The sequence below is a fragment of the Myxocyprinus asiaticus genome, chromosome 3, assembly GCF_019703515.2.
Source record: "Myxocyprinus asiaticus isolate MX2 ecotype Aquarium Trade chromosome 3, UBuf_Myxa_2, whole genome shotgun sequence".
NCBI classification, from domain to species: domain Eukaryota; kingdom Metazoa; phylum Chordata; class Actinopteri; order Cypriniformes; family Catostomidae; genus Myxocyprinus; species Myxocyprinus asiaticus.
In genome coordinates this window covers 4937559-4958686 of record NC_059346.1, presented here as the reverse complement: position 1 = coordinate 4958686, position 21128 = coordinate 4937559, and the positions used below count along the sequence as shown (strand labels likewise).

The window sequence follows — 21128 nt, the reverse complement described above, 5'->3', positions numbered from 1 at the left end:
TCTCTAGAAGAAATTTTTTTACAGTTTATATAATAAATAAAAAAAATACAGTTTTACAATAGAACATTGCATTCAGAACTTTACTGTGAACTCAATGCAGGCTTGGCCATTTGCTCTCATAACAAATTACTGTAAAAGAAAATACTGGATGGCATAACATCATGGGATCCCACAATGAGGGAATGCACTTGACTATTTAATTTATGCATGCTTGAGCATAGCATAGGGAATGTGGAACAAGTTACACATGGAAATGTGTAACTGCAGAATTAATTGAGGTTTTAGCTCTTTTTAGTGTTGTTGACGTCACACTGCGGTAATAGAGTTTAACATTTTTTCTCATAGCAAATGAGTAACAAAAGAGCAAATATTGCTGCATTTTAAGTGTATGAAACAATCAAGCAAGTTTCGTAAATCAGTAAGCAAGTTTAGTGACTGACCAACTGAACCGATTCTTTCATTCGGAATAAGTAAAACACTAAGGAGCTTTATGGCTTTATTTGAATAAACTGCTGACAGCATCATGAATCCTTCAATTTTCCTTAAAATTGTACATATTATACTGTGTTTGTTGTGAGAGTATGGGACATATGCAGCTCTCTACATTTATCATTTAAAGAGCTTACTATCTATTTTCGTCCAATTTCCAATTTGTTTCCGATCTTAGATTCTTCGAAAATTGTCATATATATATATATATATATATATATATATTTTTTTTTTTTAAGTAGTAATCTGGCTGTACGCAGTGGTGAGTTTGTGATCATGCTGTTTTCTTGTGTGCATTGGTAATATTGTTGATTGATTACAGTAATCTCAGTACGGTACAAATCTTTAGACTGTTTTAGGCTTTTCAGACAGACAGGTTAAGTGAAACTTTACTAGTCAAAGTAAATGTGAGAGAAAAAAATATTGCAGAGAAGAAGAAACAGATAGTGTGAATGAGAGTAACACAAATCTTATGAGTGTCCTTTATTTCATATGAGTAAAGAAATACCACAAATCAAATAAACATTTTTTTTTATTATCAAAATAGACACAAACACAAAGTGTAGGAAATAATGTGCTTTGTAAATAAATAGTTACAAACAATAAATATATATATTGTTACAGTATTCTATGTGCAATTTATCTGTAGTGCATTCAACATTGGTGAGACTGCCATTAGACCTGAAAAATAAATAAATAAATAAAATGTTTTATTTTTACTTAGCATGAATATATAATCATATATTATCTGATAAAATGGTGTGTGATTGTGCGTATATACTGTAAATATACATTGTTACGTCAGCCTACATAAACGAATGGAGCCTTAATACAAAAAAAAAAAAAAACTAATATTTAACAACCAAATCTGCCCATTTTTTCCCACCAAATATGCATTTTAGATTTTTATTTATTTTATTTTATTTTTACAGTTTTTCTTCTTTTTTTCTTCTTTTTTTTCCACATTTTTTACATTAATTTATTGTTAAAATATATATTTAAAAACTATTATATATAAATATAAATGTTAAATTTAAATTTGTATCTTACAATCTTTATTTTAGATTCCACACTCCAAACTGAAAGATAAAGATCCCATGAAATCACTTGACAAGCACAGTTTTCTTTCCTGTGTTGACGTATATAAAAAAAAATAAAAATAAAATCTTACCATAATGCTAAATTTCAAAATATGACGCACAATTCAGTCTGATATGTTGTTGACCAATAATATTGTTATTATAAACTTTCATCAAGAAACTCAACTGTAGCAGGGAGGAGGGCGGGGCCGGGTCATGATGCTGCGCACCCGGCCCCTAATCAGGCTAATCAAGCCCACGAGAGGGATAAAGGCGACCGGAGGAGGCAGTTCCAGAGAGAGAGAGTTACGGGCAGCTGTCCGGCATGTGTTTGTGTTTGTCATTTTGTTTAAGTTTATCATTAAACTATCATTTATATTGTCAAGCCGGTTCTCCGATAAGCTGTAGCCTGGTCCTCGGCCACTCATCCACCCTCTAGTGGACGTCAGCCGTGCCTCCCCGGGCGGATCGGAGGCAATCCTCTTTGGGTCTCCCAAACCCCTGGCAGCGGTTCTCCAGCTCCAGGCGGTCGGCCAGGAGCCCCTCCCCACTCGCGGTTGGCGGTCCACTCGACCCCGCCGCATTCTAGCGGCTGGTAGGGGTCTCCTCCACCCCTGGCAGCGGCCCTGACCGCTCCAGGCGGTCAGCTAGGAGCCCCTCCTCCCCTCGCGGTTGGCAGCTTTCCTCCGCTCTCAGGCGGCCGGGCTCCTCTGTCCCCTGGCGGATGGCCGCAGCTGCTCCATTGGGGTGGATGGTAGTGGCAAGGACTCTAATACGGCACATCCCTCCACCTTCCCGGGTTGCGGCACCAGTGTAACACAGTTAAAGGGAAAGGAGGAGGCGAGAACCAGCTTGACAATATAAATAATAGTTTAATAATAAACGTAAACAAAAAGACAAACACAAACACATGCCGGGCAGTTGCCCGTAACTCTCTCTATTTCTGGAACTGCTGCCACCGGTCACCTTTATCCCTCTCGAGGGCTTGATTAGCCTGATTAGGGGCTGGGTGCGCAGCATCACGATCCGGCCCCGCCCTCCTCCCTGTCACATCAACATCTTCTCAAAGCACTGCAACAAAGAAAAAAATAATACTTCATTTTAGTAAGGGTGACGATGTGTAGTTTAAAACCCCTTTATTTGGGTGCATGACACAGTGTTGTAGCTGTTTTCCTTTTCTTTGTATGATGATGGTGTGTGCATGTGTGTGTGTGTTTGGCTCTCACTTCTATCTCCTTACACCACGATGTTCTTCTTCTCTAGTTGCTCTCTCTCATTAGCTGAACTCAGAAAAGCTGCCTGAAATTGGTGATGTGTTCTGTAGCTGAAAAATGAGCAATGACACAACAGTGAATATACAGTATATATACACACACACTACAACTTTGTACACACTAGACTGAATTTATCTTAAAAACCTACTGATCTAAAGGCTTTCCCTTAGGCAAGGTAAGGCAAGTTTATTTATATAGCACATTTCTTACACAACGGCAATTCAATGTGCTTTACATATAAATGATAAAGAAAATACAAGATAAAAATTTATTTTAAAACCAATTAAGAACAAGAAATGAGATTAAAAATATTTAATGAATAAAAAAGAAAAATAATACAGAAGTAAAATGATGCAGTGCAATCAGTAAGTGCTGCACAGTGCTCAGTGAATAAATGCACAGCTAAACAGATGTGTTTTCAGTCTAGACTTGAATGTGGCTACTGTAGGAGCACACCTGACCTCTTCTGGAAGCTGGTTCCAGCTGCGGGTGGCATAATAGCTAAACGCTGTCTCACCTTGTTTGGAGTAAACCCTCTGTATGTCTAACTGACTTGATCCTAATGATCTGAGAGGTTTATATTCAACAAGCATATCTGCAATGTATTTAAATCCTAGGCCGTTGAGTGATTTATAAACAAGTAATAGTACTTGAAATTAAATTCTAAATGTGACTGGAAGCCAGTGTAAAGACATGAGGACTGGAATAATATGATCAGATTTTTTGGTTCTGTTGAGAATCCTGCCAGCAGCATTCTGAATGATCTGCAGGTGTCTAATGGTGGTGAGGAATCCATTGCAGTAGTCCACCCTAATACTGATGAATGCATGAACAAGTTTCTCTAAGTCTTGACTGGATACAAAACATCTAATTCTGGCTATATTTTTGAGATGATAGTAGGCTGATTTAGTTATTGCTTTGATGTGACTACTGAAACTAAGGTCTGACTCCGAAATGACACCAAGATTCCTTACTTTATTTTTAGTCTTTAGGCCCTTGGAGTCAAGGTATGTGTTCACCTTGGGAATTTCTCGTTTGTTGCAAAATACAATGACCTCTGTCTTGTCGTTGTTTAACTGAAGGAAATTTCGGCACATCCAACTGTTAATTTCATCAATGCACTGGCACAGAGAGTCTATGGGGCTGTAGTCATTTGGCGATAGGGCTTGAGAGATCTGGGTGTCGTCTGCATAGCTATGGGATGCAATTTGGTTCTTTTTCATAATTTGGCCTACTGGGAGCATATACAGGTTGAACTGGAGCGGTGCAAGAATTGAGACCTTGTCGGACTCCACACGTCATGGATGTCCAATCAGATTCATAGTTGCCTATTTTCACATAGTAACCCCTCCCTTCAAGATATGACCTGAACCAGCTGAGGACCATCCCAGACAGCCCTACCCAGTTTTCCAGTCTGTCTAGGAGAATGTTGTGGTCAACCGTGTCAAAAGCAGCACTGAGATCTTATAATACCAGCACTGATATTTTGCCTGAATCAGTATTTAGCCGAATATCATTAAGTATCTTTATGAGTGCCGTCTCTGTGCTATGATGCGGTCAGAAACCAGACTGGAAATTGTCCAAGTAGCCATTCGAGATTAAGAATTTGTTCAGCTGATTGGAAACAACCTTTTCATTGATTTTGCCTATGAAAGGAAATATAAATGGTGAAATATAAATTACAAATATAAATGGTAACACTTTACAATAAGGTTCTATTCCTTAACATTAGTTAATGCATTAGGTATCATGAACTTACAATGAACACTATATTATCTACAGCATTTATTCATCTTTGCTAATGCTAGTTAATAAAAAATACCATTGTTCATTGTTAGTTCACATTAGTTCATAGTGCATTAATTAATGTTAACATATACTGTACAACTGGAACTTTATTGTTAAGTTTCACCATATAAATTGTGTCTATGTATGAATATCTTTACAAAACTAACAGTTTTAATTAAAACCTTTAATTACATTTGTGGAGGCAGGGGTGTGATCGAGCACCGATCTGTGGAGAGTGAGGTCTGGGGAAAGTTGAGTGGTTAAGGATTTACACATGCGCTAACACCTGTTTTATATTTCCAGTGAGCTGTGAGTCAGAGATAAAAGGGGAGGAGAGCCGAGCTTCAGAGCTGTGTGTGTGTGTGTGTGTGTGTGTGTTTAAAGAACTGTTCCACTGAAAAGCGAGGGAGGAAAAAAGGACCATAAAGTAAGAATATTTGAACGAAGTATGCCGTCACCTGCTTCCATATTCCCTGGAACCAAGGGATTTGGACCATATAGTGCAGGAAAAGCAGCCAACAAGTGTCCAGCATACATGTGAACTCCTTCGATACTGTTTAAAAAGCATCTCAGGATGCACCTCATGAAGTTGTCCATTTGTTTAACATATTTTGATCACCACACAACTTCCAGATGTCCAGTTGTGTCATTTCATAGTTTTTATGGCTTTGCTACTATATTCTAAAATGTTGAAAATAGTAAACAATAAAGAATGAGCAGGTGTCTAAAATTTTGACTGGTGCTATACAGACTTATTCTGTACACAACAGATGCCCATTAAAAGCAAGATGTGAATGATGTTGTGTGTTTTCTGTGTTTAAGATGAATGAGTGTGTGTGGGTGTATATTTATCATGCATACACTGAATGTAATGCGTGCTGGACTTACTGCACACAGATCATGAGAAGGATGGCTAGACAACTGATGACAGAGAGGATGACGGCCATGATGATGAGTGCAGTGTGTGTCGTCTCTGTGCTGCTGTCGTCCCGTTCACCTGACGTCTGAAGAAGCTGGATTCCACAGCGTTCCCCATCATATCCTCTCTTACATCTGAAACAATCAGACAGTCCATTAAAAGAACTACTCATATCATTAGTGCGGTCAAATAAAGGATATAAAGAGCCAGTCAGATCAATAGTGCAATCAGAAAAAGGATTTAACCTCCTGAGGCCCAAGCGTGACTGCTGTGTGCATTTTCCATTTCCCTTTTTGATTTGAAACTAGTAGCACCTTATAAACATGCACAAAAATTAAATACAATTCTTGAACATATAGTTTCCCTAAAAATATATGGCAACATTTGTGGACAGCGGGACTAAGTTGTGAAATTTTAAATAATACCAAGCTATAGAAAGTCAGATTTTTATTAATCAAATTGTTTATTATGTTTCCAGGAATGTTGGTTATTCATGTTTTTGAGATGTTACAGACATCAGAAATTAGCATAAATAAATTCTGATTCAAAGTAATGGCCAGCATCATCCAATCACTGCCAACCATGTTAAAATAAAATTATACATTATATATTCTGAATCTATGTACTGGTTACCATTGTCCCATGTCTGCCAAACATGTTGAGTGATCCAAACATCATCTGTAGCCTAAAACTGAACTTTTGGTCGGATTTTAGGAGTGAATGCACTTAGCTGCATAGGAAAGCTCCCTCGCTCCCTATTTAGTGAATGACTTAACCTCCAGTGTGCTGTCTGTCTTCACTGGTCTCAGAACAGGTTGAAATGCACCTTATTTTCATCCTAACTCCATATAAAGTGTCTGAAAGCAAAACAAATTCTCAATTTAAAAATGCACAGTAAATATAGGATTTCTAATGAAAACCTTGTGCTATTGTACACATTAGTGTACACTGTGTTTAGCAGCGTGGCGTTTCGCGATAAATCACTCAAATTTTAAAAATGGCATATCGGATGAAACTAGAGTCTCTAATCTTATGACTCAAACAGGTTTCAATGTAAAACTTAATTGGGTTTCTTACCAGTTGTAGTTTTATTGGCTTTTCTCTCACAGACAAACTCTGCTGTGATCGGCGCCTTTTTGTTTTTATCACATGACTCTGTACGTCTGAAGTTTAGCCCTTTCCTGACAGCCCAGAGTCTCCTGAACTGAGGTCAGTCAGTTTAAATGAAATGATAATATGCGTTGTGTATAGCGAAGCCAAAATACGATGTCCACGCATGTGTACGCTGGGTCGCACGAGGTTAAAGAGCCAATCAGATCATTAGTGCAGTCAAATGATGAATTTACACACACCCCATCTGCCAATGGTCAGTCAAACAGTGTGATATACTGTATATGTTTCTATGTAGTGTGCATGCAAATAAGTGTCACTCACACACAAACAGGCTCTCTCAGGTCGTGAAGGTACGTGCAGTGGCCATGGATGCAGTAGTCGAGGTGAGAGGTCAGGCAGGGGTCAGCTGTCGTGGTCTGGCTTTTATGAATGAAGGTGTGATGGGGCTGAACAGGTGTGATATTTGTATTCTTTTTTCTCCCTTTGTTCTTTTTGCGGCCAGAGGGTTTGTGATTCTGCTCCTCTACATTATTGACTGCATTAAGACAAATGAGACACTTTGAGGTGCTTGTGTGTGTATAGACTGAATAAAATGTTTTGTCAGGTAACCTAAAAACGTGCTTCATGTAGTAACATCTAAATTAACTGGTTTTATTCAATGCAAATATGTTATTTAATCTGATTAAATTTACCTAATAAATGTATTTACACCATTGAAAGTAATATTTATGGGTTTGATTGAGTAGAAATTGATAATTGAAGTAACAATTACAGGTGAATTTTTACTGTGTACTTGTGTGTGTAAATATACAATATAATGTGTACTTATACTGGCAGCCAAAAGTTTGGAATAATGTACAGATTTTGCTGCTTCGAAAAAGAAATTGGTACTTTAATTCACCAAAGTGGCATTCAGCTGTTCACAAAGTATAGTCAGGACATTACTGATGTAAAAAACAGCACCATCACTATTTGAAAAAAGCCATTTTTGATCAAATCTAGACAGCAGCCATCACTCCAACACCTTATCCTTGAGTAATCATGATAAATTGATCATTTGGTACTAGAAAATCACTTGCCATTATATCAAACACAGCTGAGAGATATTTGGTTCATTAAATGAAGCTTAACATTGTCTTTGTGTTTGTTTTTGAGTTGTCACAGTATGCAATAGACTGGCATGTCTAAAGGTCAATATTACATCAAAAATGGCAAAAAAAGAAACAGCTTTCTCTAGAAACTCATCAGTCAATCATTGTTTTGAGGAATGAAGGCTATACAATGCTTGAAATTGCCAAAAAACTGAAGATTTCATCAAAGGTGTACACTACAGTCTTCAAAGACAAAGAACAACTGGCTCTAACAAGGACAGAAAGAGATGTGGAAGACCAGATGTACAACTAAACAAGAGGATAAGTACATCAGAGTCTCTAGTTTGAGAAATAGACACCTCACATGTGCTCAGCTGACAGCTTCATTGAATTCTACCCGCTCAACACCAGTTTCATGTACAACAGTAAAGAGAAGACTCAGGGGTGCAGGCCTTATGGGAAGAATTGCAAAGAAAAAGCCACTTTTGAAACAGAAAAACAAAAAGAAAAGGTTAGAGTGGGCAAAGAAACACAGACATTGGACAACAGATAATTGGAAAAGAGTGTTCTGGATCTTAACCCCATTGAGCTTTTGTGGGATCAGCTAGACTGTAAGGTGCGTGAGAAGTGCCCGACAAGACACACAGCCACATCTATGGCAAGTGCTACAGGAAGCGTGGGGTGAAATGTCACCTGAGTATCTGGACAAACTGACAGCTAGAATGTCAAGGATCTGCAAAGCTGTCATTGCTGCACGTGGAGGATGTTTTGATGAGAACTCTTTGAAGTAGTTTAAGAAGTTCTGAACATTTTTTTTTTTTTTTCAAATTGTAATAGTAATTTTTCACATTATTAATGTTCTGACTATACATTGTGATCAGCTGAATGCCACTTTGGTGAATAAAAGTACCAATTTCTGTACATTATTCCAAACTTTTGGCTGCCAGTTTATATAGCTAACCAAATTAAAAGTAAATTAAAAAAAAAATAATTTTTATTTACCATGGTAGCAATAGTTTCTGGCAAAATAGTATTACTACAGTTGAATCCCATATTGAAGAATATGTCCGGTCATATATCACCCAAAAATAAAATGATATTTTGCATAAAGAAATTTAAGCATATTTTAGTACTATAAAGATCTTTTAGCAACAATTGTGACATTATCATGGCAATTAAGCACAATTATGATTACTGTATTGCAAAAAAAACAGTGATTTATTATTTAAATTGCATTGTAACAAATGTTTTGTTAGGTAACCTAAAACATGTCCCTTACATGAAAACATATAAATTAACTGGTTTTATTCCATTTAAAAATGTTAATTTAATCTCATTTAATTGACCTGAAAACACCAAAGTAATTTTTCTGGGTTATATCAAGTAAAAATAAATCCAGTAGAATAGATCACGTAGAAATAGAATACACAATTGCAGGCTACCACATTTTCAGTATGTAAAGTACTTACATTATATATACTTTATATATACTCACATTATATGTATACTTTACATTATACTTTACATAATCAGGGATTAAAATGGTAGAATTGTTGTACTGCCTTTAATTTATGCTGATTTTATCCTGAATAAAAAAAATTGTCACAGAGTGATTTTTCATTACGGTATTAATGACAATTTAATTATACTCATCCATGATAATTACAAACAAATTTAGGGTTACGGTGATTCGAATTGAGCGGAAAATGTGCTGAATTGTCATGCAAATATTGCAATGCAAATATCACAATACAAAGTGTCCTTTATGTTTCCATTTACTTTATGCAAAATATATATATATTTTTTTATCATATCATTTTAATGTTTCACCCTCAAAACTTGGTATTAGTCACTACTGTCATAATATATATATATATATATATATATATATATATATATATATATATATATATATATATATATATATATATATATATATTCAGCTTCTGAAAGTTTCATACAATGCTTGAGGGAAACCCCATATTAATTTAGTATATTTTACAGTAATAACAATAACTGCTACTGTAGTCATGCTATTTTGGCAGAAACTATGATTAGCTTGGTACATTTTTGTAAGGGTAGAACAAAAGTTTATAAAAGGCACATATACATTAAAGTCTAAAATGCTGGGGGCCTGGGTAGCTCAGCGAGTATTGACGCTGACTACCACCCCTGGAGTCGCGAGTTTGAATCCAGGGCGTGCTGAGTGACTCCAAATTGGCCCGGTTGCTAGGGAGGGTAGAGTCACATGGGGTAACCTCCTCGTGGTCGCGATTAGTGGTTCTCGCTCTCAACGAGGCACGTGGTAAGTTGTGCGTGGATCACGGAGAGTAGCATGAGCCTCCACATGCTGTGAGTCTCCGTGGTGTCATGCACAACGAGCCACATGATAAGATGTGCAGATTGACGGTCTCAGAAGCGGAGGCAACTGGGCTTGTCCTCTGCCACCCGGATTGAAGTGAGTAACCGCGCCACCACGAGAACCTACTAAGAAGTGGGAATTGGGCATTCCAAATTGGAGAGGAAAGGGGATACATTTTTTTTTTTTTTTTTTTTTAAGTCTAAAATGCCAAAAGGTTGCAGTGTAGTAACTATTATTAGCTTAATTTAAGAATAATGGGTGTCTATTGAAAGTTGTCGCAAGTATAGATGGACAGGTTTGTGTGTGTGAGAGATATACCTTTAAATAAATTTGGGACACTGAAAATTCCTGATGGATCCTGATCATCATCCGATTCCAAATCTTCACCCACCGCGCTCTGAAGCCCCTCCCCTGACTCTGACATCAAGGTCACATGATCCAGCGCAGACGTGTGTGCGGTGACTGTACTTGTGAAGAAAACTACACTGCAAACTGCATGCAAACACACACACAGAGTGACATCACAGGCCATTGTTACATCACAGCAGAAATGTGTAATAATTTCTAATACTGTTTGGGATTGAGTTTCGACCCAGTTAGAAAATAATAACAGGATCAGACACTTCATTATTATATCATAATGACACATTAACCTCAATTAGTGCAGATAAAGAGCTGTTAATCTTATTGTAGATATGGTTGTCATACTGTAAACACCCCATGTACTGTATGTAGTGAGCAGACTAGCGAAAGATTGAAAAAAGACGGGAGCGAGTGGAAAAAGGAGAGGTTGTATGTATTAACACTGCACCTGTTGTAAATACAAGACAAAATCAGAGTCCATTATTTCTACTTCTCTGGCTGCACACCTGCTACCTGATTTCCTTTAGTGGACAAAATCAGGTCGCACATTCTCTCTTTAAAATATCTTGTTTCACTGTGAAATAACTCGCATTACAGTTTCAAATTGTATTTCATGTTGACTTTAAAATCAGGTTAATCACTAATCACAATTTTTCTTGCTGTTTAATATTATATGTACATTTACAACAAAACAAACAAACAACAACAAAAATTCTAGAACTATTCTCAGAACTAACTTCCCTTTTCTATGCTGTTTTTGCAAATCATTTTAATCTACATGAGTTATTAACCCTAAAACAGGCAACGTGCACCACAAGATACATAGTTTCTTATAGGGGGTATGAGAAAGAATTTCTCACCCAATCTTCCTATCATTTATCATAGTTGGGTCTGTTTTGATTATGTGGGTCACATGACTTGGTTCAAATTTTCTGTGATGGTTAAGTCAGCCTGACCTAAATCCAACATGGTCGCCCATGGTGCAGGACATGCTGACTTTGTGATAAATAATTATATATTAATCTAACTTTTCTTCAGTAGTAAAAAAAAACCTAATAAAACTGCTAATATTAATTGAGAACATTGTCTTAAGATGCGGAAGGAGAAAATTAAGTCATATGTTGTTCATGGTTTTATTTAGCACATTTTGAAAGGTGCGTATCCCCTGAGATACATTGCCAGATTAAGGGAAGAAAAAGGGTTAATCTACAATATTACACAAACACATTTATTACACTTACACATGTCAAGCATGCAACCTTAAAGCTAAACTTTTCTCAGTTTTATTACACACAGTGCTGGGTAGTAACAGATTACATGTAATCTGGACTGCTTTATCAGATTACAAAAAAATCAAATACATGTCATTGGATTAAATTATATTTTAAAATATTCATCATCGGACTACAGTACTTTTTTATGTATTACATGATTACATATTAAGAAGGCAATGGCAGTAAATTGTTAATAATTTATCGATCGCTCTAATCATTCTCTTTTGTTTTTCAGTCTTTTGCATTTGTCATTCTAAATCAGCATACCAATGATACACCTAGCAACATCATTACTGTAGATTTTATGGTCATTCATTTTTATTCATTTTATAATCATTTTATGTTGATTTTATGACCAATTAATGTTCGTATTATTTCTATTGTTTTATGCACTTAAAATGAACTTGATGTCTCAGTATTTTGAATTATAAACTTTGGCCATGAACTGTCATTGCTGTTAGATTTAATGATTATTGTATGTTCATTCATGTAATGTTTAATGCACTTTTTAAAAATGTCATAAGGAGCTCTTTTTGTGAGGCTCTTTTTGTTTGTAATAAAGAATGGAATACATGTTCTTTCTTATTGTACCTTTATGCTAAAATGATACAAGGTTATCCTACTCAAATACATGTGACATCAATTAAAACAGAATTAGGTTGGAAGTAATCCAAAATAATCAGATTTGATTATCCCCCAAAAATGTAATCTACAAGATTACGTTACTGATTGCATTATTTGTCATGGAATTTGTAATCGGTATCTGATTACAATTCACAAGTAATCTGCCCAGTGCTGGTTACACACACACACACACACACACACACACACACACACATACACACACACACACACACACACACACACACACACACAAACACACTCTCTTTCTCTCACACACACACAGACACACACACACACAAACATAAACAGACACACACACTCTCTCTCTCTCTCTCACACACACACACACACACACACTCTCTCACACTAACACACACTCTCTCTCTCTCTCACACACACACACACACACACACTCTCTCTCTCTCACCCTCTCTCTCACACACTAACACACACTCTCTCTCACACACACTAACACACACTCTCTCTCTCACACACTAACACACACACACTCTCACACACACTAACACACACTCTCACACACACTTACACACACTCTCTCTCACACACACTAACACACACTCTCTTTCACACACACTTACACAAGCACACACACACACTTACACACACACACACACACACACACACACTCACTCTCTTTCACACACTAACACACCCTCTCTCTCTCACACACTTACACACATACACACACACACACACACACACACACTCTCTCTCTCTCTCTCTCACACACTAACACACACACACACTCTCTCTCACACACACACACATACACACACACACACTCTCTCTCTCTCTCTCTCTCTCTCTCTCTCTCTCACACACACACACACTAACACACACACTAACACTCACACACACTCTCTCTCACACACACATGTACACACACACACACATACTCTCTCTCATGTTGGTGTGGCTATCCTTATGACTCTTCATCTCTGCCCGTATGTCGGGAAAGTGATTGCCTTCCAGTCTGCTGGGCGCTGTTCTCTCCACCTCACTATGCTTCAATGGAGGATTCCTACGAATCTGCTCTCCATAGATATAATAATTTTTATACTGTACAAACTATAGATTCTATCCCCTAACCCTAACCCTACCCCTAAACCTAACCCTCACAAAAAACTTTCTGCATTATTACATTTTCAAAAAAACATAGTTTAGTATGTTTTTAAGCGATTTGAATTATGGGGACACTAGAAATGTCCTCGTAACCACATTTATAGAATAATACCCTTGTAATTACCGGTTTGTAACCTAAAAAAATTTCATCGTAAACCACCCAACACACACACACACACACACACACACACACACACACACACACACACACACACATACATATGATATGTTTTAAAATAAGAGAGGAAGTCAGAAACTCATAATTCTTTGCATCAAATAAAACAGAAATATTGATGAGTTTGACTTTTTTGTACCTTAATAGGGCAACATATCCTGACTGGGAGATACAACTCATAAAATCCAAAATATATCAAATATATAAAAATATTCCTTTGGATATGTTTTACTTAAAACCAAATGATATATAAAGTGACATAAAATAATTTTTTGCTAATCATTTTACACGCTTGCCTGTTTTAGGGTTAAATACATCTTTAGAGCGTGCACAAACATGTCTAATGCCGCTTTTCACCCTTTCTGTTGAGATAAGCTCACTGCACAACAAACACTGCACAAGCCATGATGTCTGGTTCATAAACAAATAACTCTTTTGAACCGGGTCTTTTTACAGTAATGAATTACCCGAAAATAACTCAGTATCAATATCAGAATCAGAATGAGTTTTATTGCAAAGTATGCTTACACACACAAGGAATTTGTCATGGCGTCAGAAGCTTCCAGTGCAAGAGAATGCAGCCATATGCATATACAAACATATTCATTTAAACATAAATACAGATAGTGACATAAAAAATACGATTTTACAGATAAAAAGAGAAATATACAATAGCGCAATAATGTTGTTCGAATATTTTATATACAGATATACAGTTATGTGCAGGTGATGCAATGTATTGGTAGGATATGTTAAAGAATATAAATGACATTTGGATATAAGTAGGAATGGATGGACTGAATATTGCACATGGTTGTATAGACCAAAGGAAAGTATTTGGGGCAGTTTTAACTGTTCATGAGGTGGATGGCCTGAGGGATAAACCTGTTCCTGTGCTTGATGGTTCTGATGCTCAGAGCTCTGTAGCACCAGCCAGAGGGCAACAGTTCGAAGAGGAAGTGTGCTGGGTGAATGGGGTCAAGAGTGATTTTACCAGCCCTTTTCGTCAGGGTGGGTAGCGGAGCACAAATAATCCTCTCAGCAGTTTGAACTATCCTTTGAAGTCTTCTGATGTCTGACTTGGTAGCTGAACCAAATCAGACAGTTATAGAAATGCAAAGGACAGACTCAGTGACTGCTGAGTAGAACTGTATAGGTAGGATGTGTTGGATAAATATAAAAAGACTAAACTCTGAATTGCACATAATTATTGCTCAATGGGGCAGTTTTAACTGTTCATGAGATGGATAGTCTGAGGGAAAAAAACTGTTCCTGTGCCTGACGGTTCTGGTACTCAGAGCTCTGTAGCGTCGGAAGGCAACAGTTCAAAAAGGTTGTGGACAGGATAAGTGGGGTCCAGAGTGATTTTTCCAGGCTTTTTCCTCACTCTGGAAGTGTACAATTCTTGAAGGGAGGGCAGGGGGCAACCAATAATCCTCTTAGCAGTCCGAACCTTCCTTTGTAGTCTTCTGATATTTCGTTGCTGAACCAAACCAGACAGTTACTGAAGTGCAGAGGACAGACTCAATGACTGCTGAGTAGAACTGTATCAGCAGCGCCTGTGGCAGGTTGAACTTCCTCAACTGGCAAAGGAAGGACAACCTCTGCTGGGCCTTTTTCACAATGGAGTCAATGTGGGTCTCCCACTTCAGGTCCTGTGAGATGGTAGTGCCCAGGAACCTGAATGACTCCACTGCTGCCAAAGTGCTGTTTAGAATGGTGAGCAGGGTTAATGTTGGGGTGTTCCTTCTAAAGTCCACTATCATCTCCACTGTTTTCAGCGTGTTCAGCTCCAGGTTGTTTTGACTGCACCAGACGGCCAGCTGTTCAATCTCCCTTCTGTATGCAGACTCATTGTCATCTTGGATGAGGCCGATGACTGCAGTGTAATCTGCAAACTTCAGGAGCTTGACAGAGGGGTCCTTGGTGGTGCAGTCATTTGTGTAGAGGGAGAAGAGTAGTGGGGAGAGCACACATCCCTGGGGGGCACCAGTGCTGATTGTACATGTGCTGGAGGTGAATTTCCCCATTCTCACTAGCTGCTTCCTGTCTATCAGAAAGCTGGTGATCCACTGACAGATAGAGCTGGGAACAGAGAGCTGGGTTAATTTAGCCCATAGGAGAGCGGGGTTGATGGTGTTAAAAGCCAAACCGAAATCAACAAATAGTATCCTTGCATGAGTCCCTGGTCTGTCTAGATGTTGAAGTATGTAATGCAGTCCCATATTGACTGCATCATCCACAGACATGATTGCTCAATAAGCAAATTGAAGGGGATCCAGAAAGGGTTCAGTGATGTCCTTCAGGTGGGCCAACACCAGTCTCTCAAATGACAGGTCTGTAGTCATTATGTCCTTTGATCTTGAGTTTCTTTAGGATGGGGATGGTTGTGGAGCATTTGAAGCAGCAGGGAACTTCACACTGCTCCAGTGATCTGTTCAAGATCTGTGTGAACATGGAGGCCAGCTGGTCAGCACAGGATGTGCTTATTGTTCGAGGGCCCAGATGGTGAAACACCATCTGGGCCCTGTTTTTTTCTTGTCTTCTGTTTCCGGTAGATCAGGTACACAAGCACATCTTCACAGATCTTAAGTGCATGTTGAGTAGCATGAGAAGGGAGGAGGGTGGTGACAGGAAGTGTAAATGTTTGTGTGCTGTGAAGGTCGAAGGGGATGTGAGGTGTGAGACTTGGATTTTCAAATCTACAGTAAAACACATTCAGGTCGTTAGCCAGTTGTTGATTGGGGGATGGTGTCTTGTAGTTGGTAAAGTCTTTCAGGCCTCTCCACACTGATGCAGGGTCGTTAGCTGAAAGGGTTTGAACTCAGGAGCTCAGGTTACAGTTTGAATCAGAGGCTAAGTTCGAAATGGCATACTACCCATACTACTCTTACTACTTCTGCCATATGTGTCTATGGCACTATAGAGATTTATACATACATATATATATATATATATATTATACAGGTATAGGGTTATATACAGTAGGTGATATATATATATATATACATACACACACACACACACACACACTGGCAGCCAAAAGTTTGGAATAATGTACAGATTTTGCTGTTTTGGAAGGAAATTGGTACTTTAATTCACCAAAGTGGCATTCAACTGATCACAAAGTATAGTCAGGACATTACTGATGTAAAAAACAGCACCATCACTATTATAAAAAATTCATTTTTGATCAAATCTAGACCGGCCCCATTTCCAGCAGCCATCACTCCAACACCTTATCCTTGAGTAATCATGCTAAATTGCTAATTTGGTAATAGAAAATCACTTGCCATTATGTCAAACACAGTTGAAAGCTATTTGGTTTGTTAAATGAAGCTTAACATTGTCTTTGTGTTTGTTTTTGAGTTGCCACATTATGCAATAGACTGGCATGTCTTAAGGTCAATATTAGGTCACAGATGGCAAAAAAAAAGAGCTTTCTCTCGAAACTCATCAGTCAATCATTGTTTTGAGGAATGAAGGCTATACAATGCTTGAAATTGCCAAAAAACTGAAGATTTCATACAAAGGTGTACACTACAGTCTTCAAAGACAAAGAACAACTGACTCTAACAAGGACAGAAAGAGATGTGGAAGGCCAGATGTACAACTAAACAAGAGGATAAGTACATCAGAGTCTCTAGTTTGAGAAATAGACGCCTCACATGTCCTCAGCTGACAGCTTCATTGAATTCTACCCGCTCAACACCAGTTTCATGTACAACAGTAAAGAGAAGACTCAGGGGTGCAGGCCTTATGGGAAGAATTGCAAAGAAAAAGCCACTTTTGAAACAGAAAAACAAAAAGAAAAGGTTAGAGTTAGCAAAGAAACACAGACATTGGACAACAGATAATTGGAATGCCAAGGATCTGCAAAGCTGTCATTGCTGTATGTGGAGGATTTTTTGATGAGAACTCTTTGAAGTAGTTTAAGAAGTTCTGAACATTTCTTTCAAATTTTAATAGTAATTTTTCATGTTATTAATGTCCTGACTATACATTGTGATCAGCTGAATGCCACTTTGGTGAACAAAAGTACCAGTTTCTTTCCATAAGAGCAAAATTTTTACATTATTCCAAACTTTTGGCCGCCAGTGTGTATATATATATATATATATATACATATATATGTCACGGCTCTGGTGATTTGGTCGGTTTGTTCTGTGTGTTTTGTTGTTTTCTCTCCCTCATGTCATGCAGGTACTGCTGGCATGCATGATCAGTGTTTCCATGGGAACATTGATGGTTTCCAGGGGAACGCTAATCATGCCACTAATTAGTGTGCTAGCAGCACCAGTGGAGAACCACTGATTCACTCCCTACTTAAGCCCTTCATGTTCTCAGTATCTTTGATCTAGATAGTTGTTTGATGTGAGGTACTTATATCACTCTTTCTGCCTAGTTGGTCCTGTCTAGTGTATCTGTTTGGTTGCTCGTCCTTGCCCACGTGTCGGGAGTGTGGTTGTCTTCCAGTTTGTTGTACACTTGTTTTCTGCACTCACGAGTCTTCAACAGAGGACTCTTCGTCTCTGCCCATGTGTCGGGAGAGTGATTATCTTCCAGTCTGCTGGGTGCTGTTCTCTGCACCTCACTACGCTTCAATGGAGGATTCCTACGAATCTGCTCCTGACCTCCACAACACACACACACGCCTACGAACACATTATTCACAGATTTGCCCATCGCGCAGCCATGGCACGCACTCGGTCTTCACCAGCACAGTTGAAGTTGATATTTATTGTTAAATTCTTTTTGAACTTTTTTTCTGCTCTTGGGTCTCTTTGTCTTGCTCTTTGACAATATTTTGACTATATATATATATATATATATATATATATATATATATATATATATATATATATATATATATATATAGTCTGGAGCCCTCACTTTTTTTTTTTTTTTTTTATGTTAACTTAACTCATCTGTGATTAAAGTGTCTTTGTTTTTAATTATTTAAATATAGTTTAAACGTCTTTACAGTATAAGGGAAATTTTTACCGGAATCTCGGTTAGACATATGTCAAATTAGATTCTCCTCAGTAGTTCCTAGTGCAAATAAATCAACATTTTTGTAAAGTACAACTGAGTAATGAAGACTGGCTTAAATTTAACAGGCTCCAAGTTCACCAAAGGTAACACTAATCACCCTAATGGTAACTTCACACAAATCACAACTATCAACCAGCTACAAAATAATCATAAGAATTAAAACTATATACATTTTTTAATTATTATTTTTCCACAAGCTCCCTTGTTTTGACCAAACATACATAATTTATTCAAGCGCAAGGGCTTATTCCACACAGCCGCAATTTTGTACATGATAATTTTGAGTTAGTAGTACTCAAAGCCAAAGTTTAAAGAACGCATATATTTGAGTTATGATTCCAAAATGTAACATTTCAACTGTTTAATTAGGCTTAAAAACCACTTAAATGTTTTTATAAATGACAACTTTAAGGATTAGAGAGTAACAGTAACTTAATTAAAACTATTAAGAATAGTACAAATTAAGCTTATGCTGAGTAAAAACATTTTTTTTACAATTTGATAACTATTAGTGTTTACAGTGAATTTGTGGCAAGTTTGCCAGAACTCTCGATTTTTGTACTGGTGAAGTCAGTTCCTTCAAGTTCACACAGGTGTTCTTACCACAGGGAGAGTTCAGCACATGCAAATGAACATGTTCCACTAGCATTTGACAGTAAGAAAGTCCAAATAATTTTTTAACTGTATATATGTGTGTGATTTTCATATTTAAGACCCAAATTAACTTTTTTGTGAAATGTTTTGCTTAAAAATCTCGCTTTAAAATAAATGCCACTTGATTTGATATTTTGTCATCAATGTCAATGACATTCATACATTTATAAGAGCTTACTCTAAGTGTCTTTTAATACAGGTATAAATAGTTGACTTTTGCTGTCCAACGAGTCTGCACTGAGCATGTTCGAGTAAGAGTCTGAACACTCCTACAGATATACCTGGAACGTGGAATCCTGTTTTTATTTGTCAAAAAAATTCCTCTCCTAGAAACATGCACACACCTATTATTGTGTGCCGGGATGACCTTTGTAATGTTAGAACACATATTTCAGAAAGCTAAATATATATTTAACCCTGCTGTGTGACGCCCTAATACTGTATCTCCGCATCGAACAATAAGCACTTTGTGACGCTGAACATGACAACAGAGAGCCAAGATTTAAATTGTGCGACGTTCTCACATACACCTATGGTAGTTGAAAGAAAAAAGTCTGATCTCACATTATTATTCAGCTATTCAGAAACATGTTATTACAAGCCGACTCCGTTTCCCACATCCCTGCCTGTCTGGGACACAAACTCTCACAGTGCACTCAAAAGAGTTCAATAAAGAGAATTAACCTGGTTTTGGAGGAAGTTCACCATCTTAAGTGGATTTGTGGCTGAATAAAATTAGTAAATATATAGACTTTGTACTCAGCATGGGAGGGAAGAGGTTACAGGGTTCCAACACTTTTTGAACAATGAACTTCTATGACTTTTCCTTTCATTTATGATTACTGATAATGATTTTTAAAAATCAATCAATATAGATTGCACTCAAAAAGAGCAATTTCAGGCCGATGATTTTGTTTTTTGTTAATTGCATTAATTATGTGAACAAGGTTCCTGTAGCTCAACCGGTAGATCATGATGCTAATATTGCCAATATAATGGGTTAAATTCCCAGGAAATCTTGAATGCACTGTAAGTTGCTTTGGATATAAGTGTATAGCAAATACATAACATTTCAAAAAATCCCTCACACTTCCAGTTAGGGAAGCCCTGAGGATGATAGATCAGAAAGGATGTAACACAGGAATGATGAAAGCCAAACTCACCGATGCAGAGAAGCAGTGAGGAGAGGAGGTGTGCGTTCATGGCAGCTGGCAGGAGTTCCGTGTTGAGTTTCTGTTTGTCGTGTAGTTATTGTCCAGGAGGAGCTTTTATAGGTGAGGTTTCCCTTTACAGAGAGAGAGAGAGAGAGAGAGAGAGAGAGAGAGAGAGAGAGAGAGTATATGTGTGTATTTCTGTGTATATATGCATATTTGCTGGCAAATGATTAACGAGACTGTGTCTGAAGAATTCATCCAATGGACGTTTCATACATATGACATTATTTAGTGTCCATTTTACATCAATGGACCATGAATGCAGATTAACCTCCCCTGTTTCATCAAACTGCTGATATTCTAATGGTTTATAAAACTACTCCTAAATAAATAAACTTAAATATTGTTCATGTTTATTTATTTTTTTATTTGAATGGGCAATTGTGATGTCTTTACATGCAGAGCTACATTGTTTTAGTTGAAGTGTTTCAGAGTCATTAGAATTGAATTTGGCCTTTAAAGTCTTTGTAATATTTGGAATGGAATATGAGATACATCACGTCTGGTCTAG

The 21128-nt window shown here is 37.4% G+C and overlaps 1 protein-coding gene across 1 annotated transcript; it reads right to left on the bottom strand.

Moving 5' to 3' along the window:
- Positions 1 to 1044: 1044 nt before the first annotated feature.
- LOC127425517 (proheparin-binding EGF-like growth factor) lies at positions 1045 to 20631 on the bottom strand. Its single transcript, XM_051671603.1, has 6 exons — positions 20567 to 20631; positions 10434 to 10607; positions 6984 to 7197; positions 5519 to 5683; positions 2795 to 2892; positions 1045 to 1170 (listed from the first exon to the last, which is right to left on the bottom strand). The coding sequence occupies exons 1-5, from the start codon at positions 20604 to 20606 to the stop codon at positions 2805 to 2807; spliced, it is 681 nt and encodes a 226-aa protein (XP_051527563.1). The 5' UTR covers positions 20607 to 20631; the 3' UTR covers positions 1045 to 1170; positions 2795 to 2804.
- Positions 20632 to 21128: the final 497 nt, after the last annotated feature.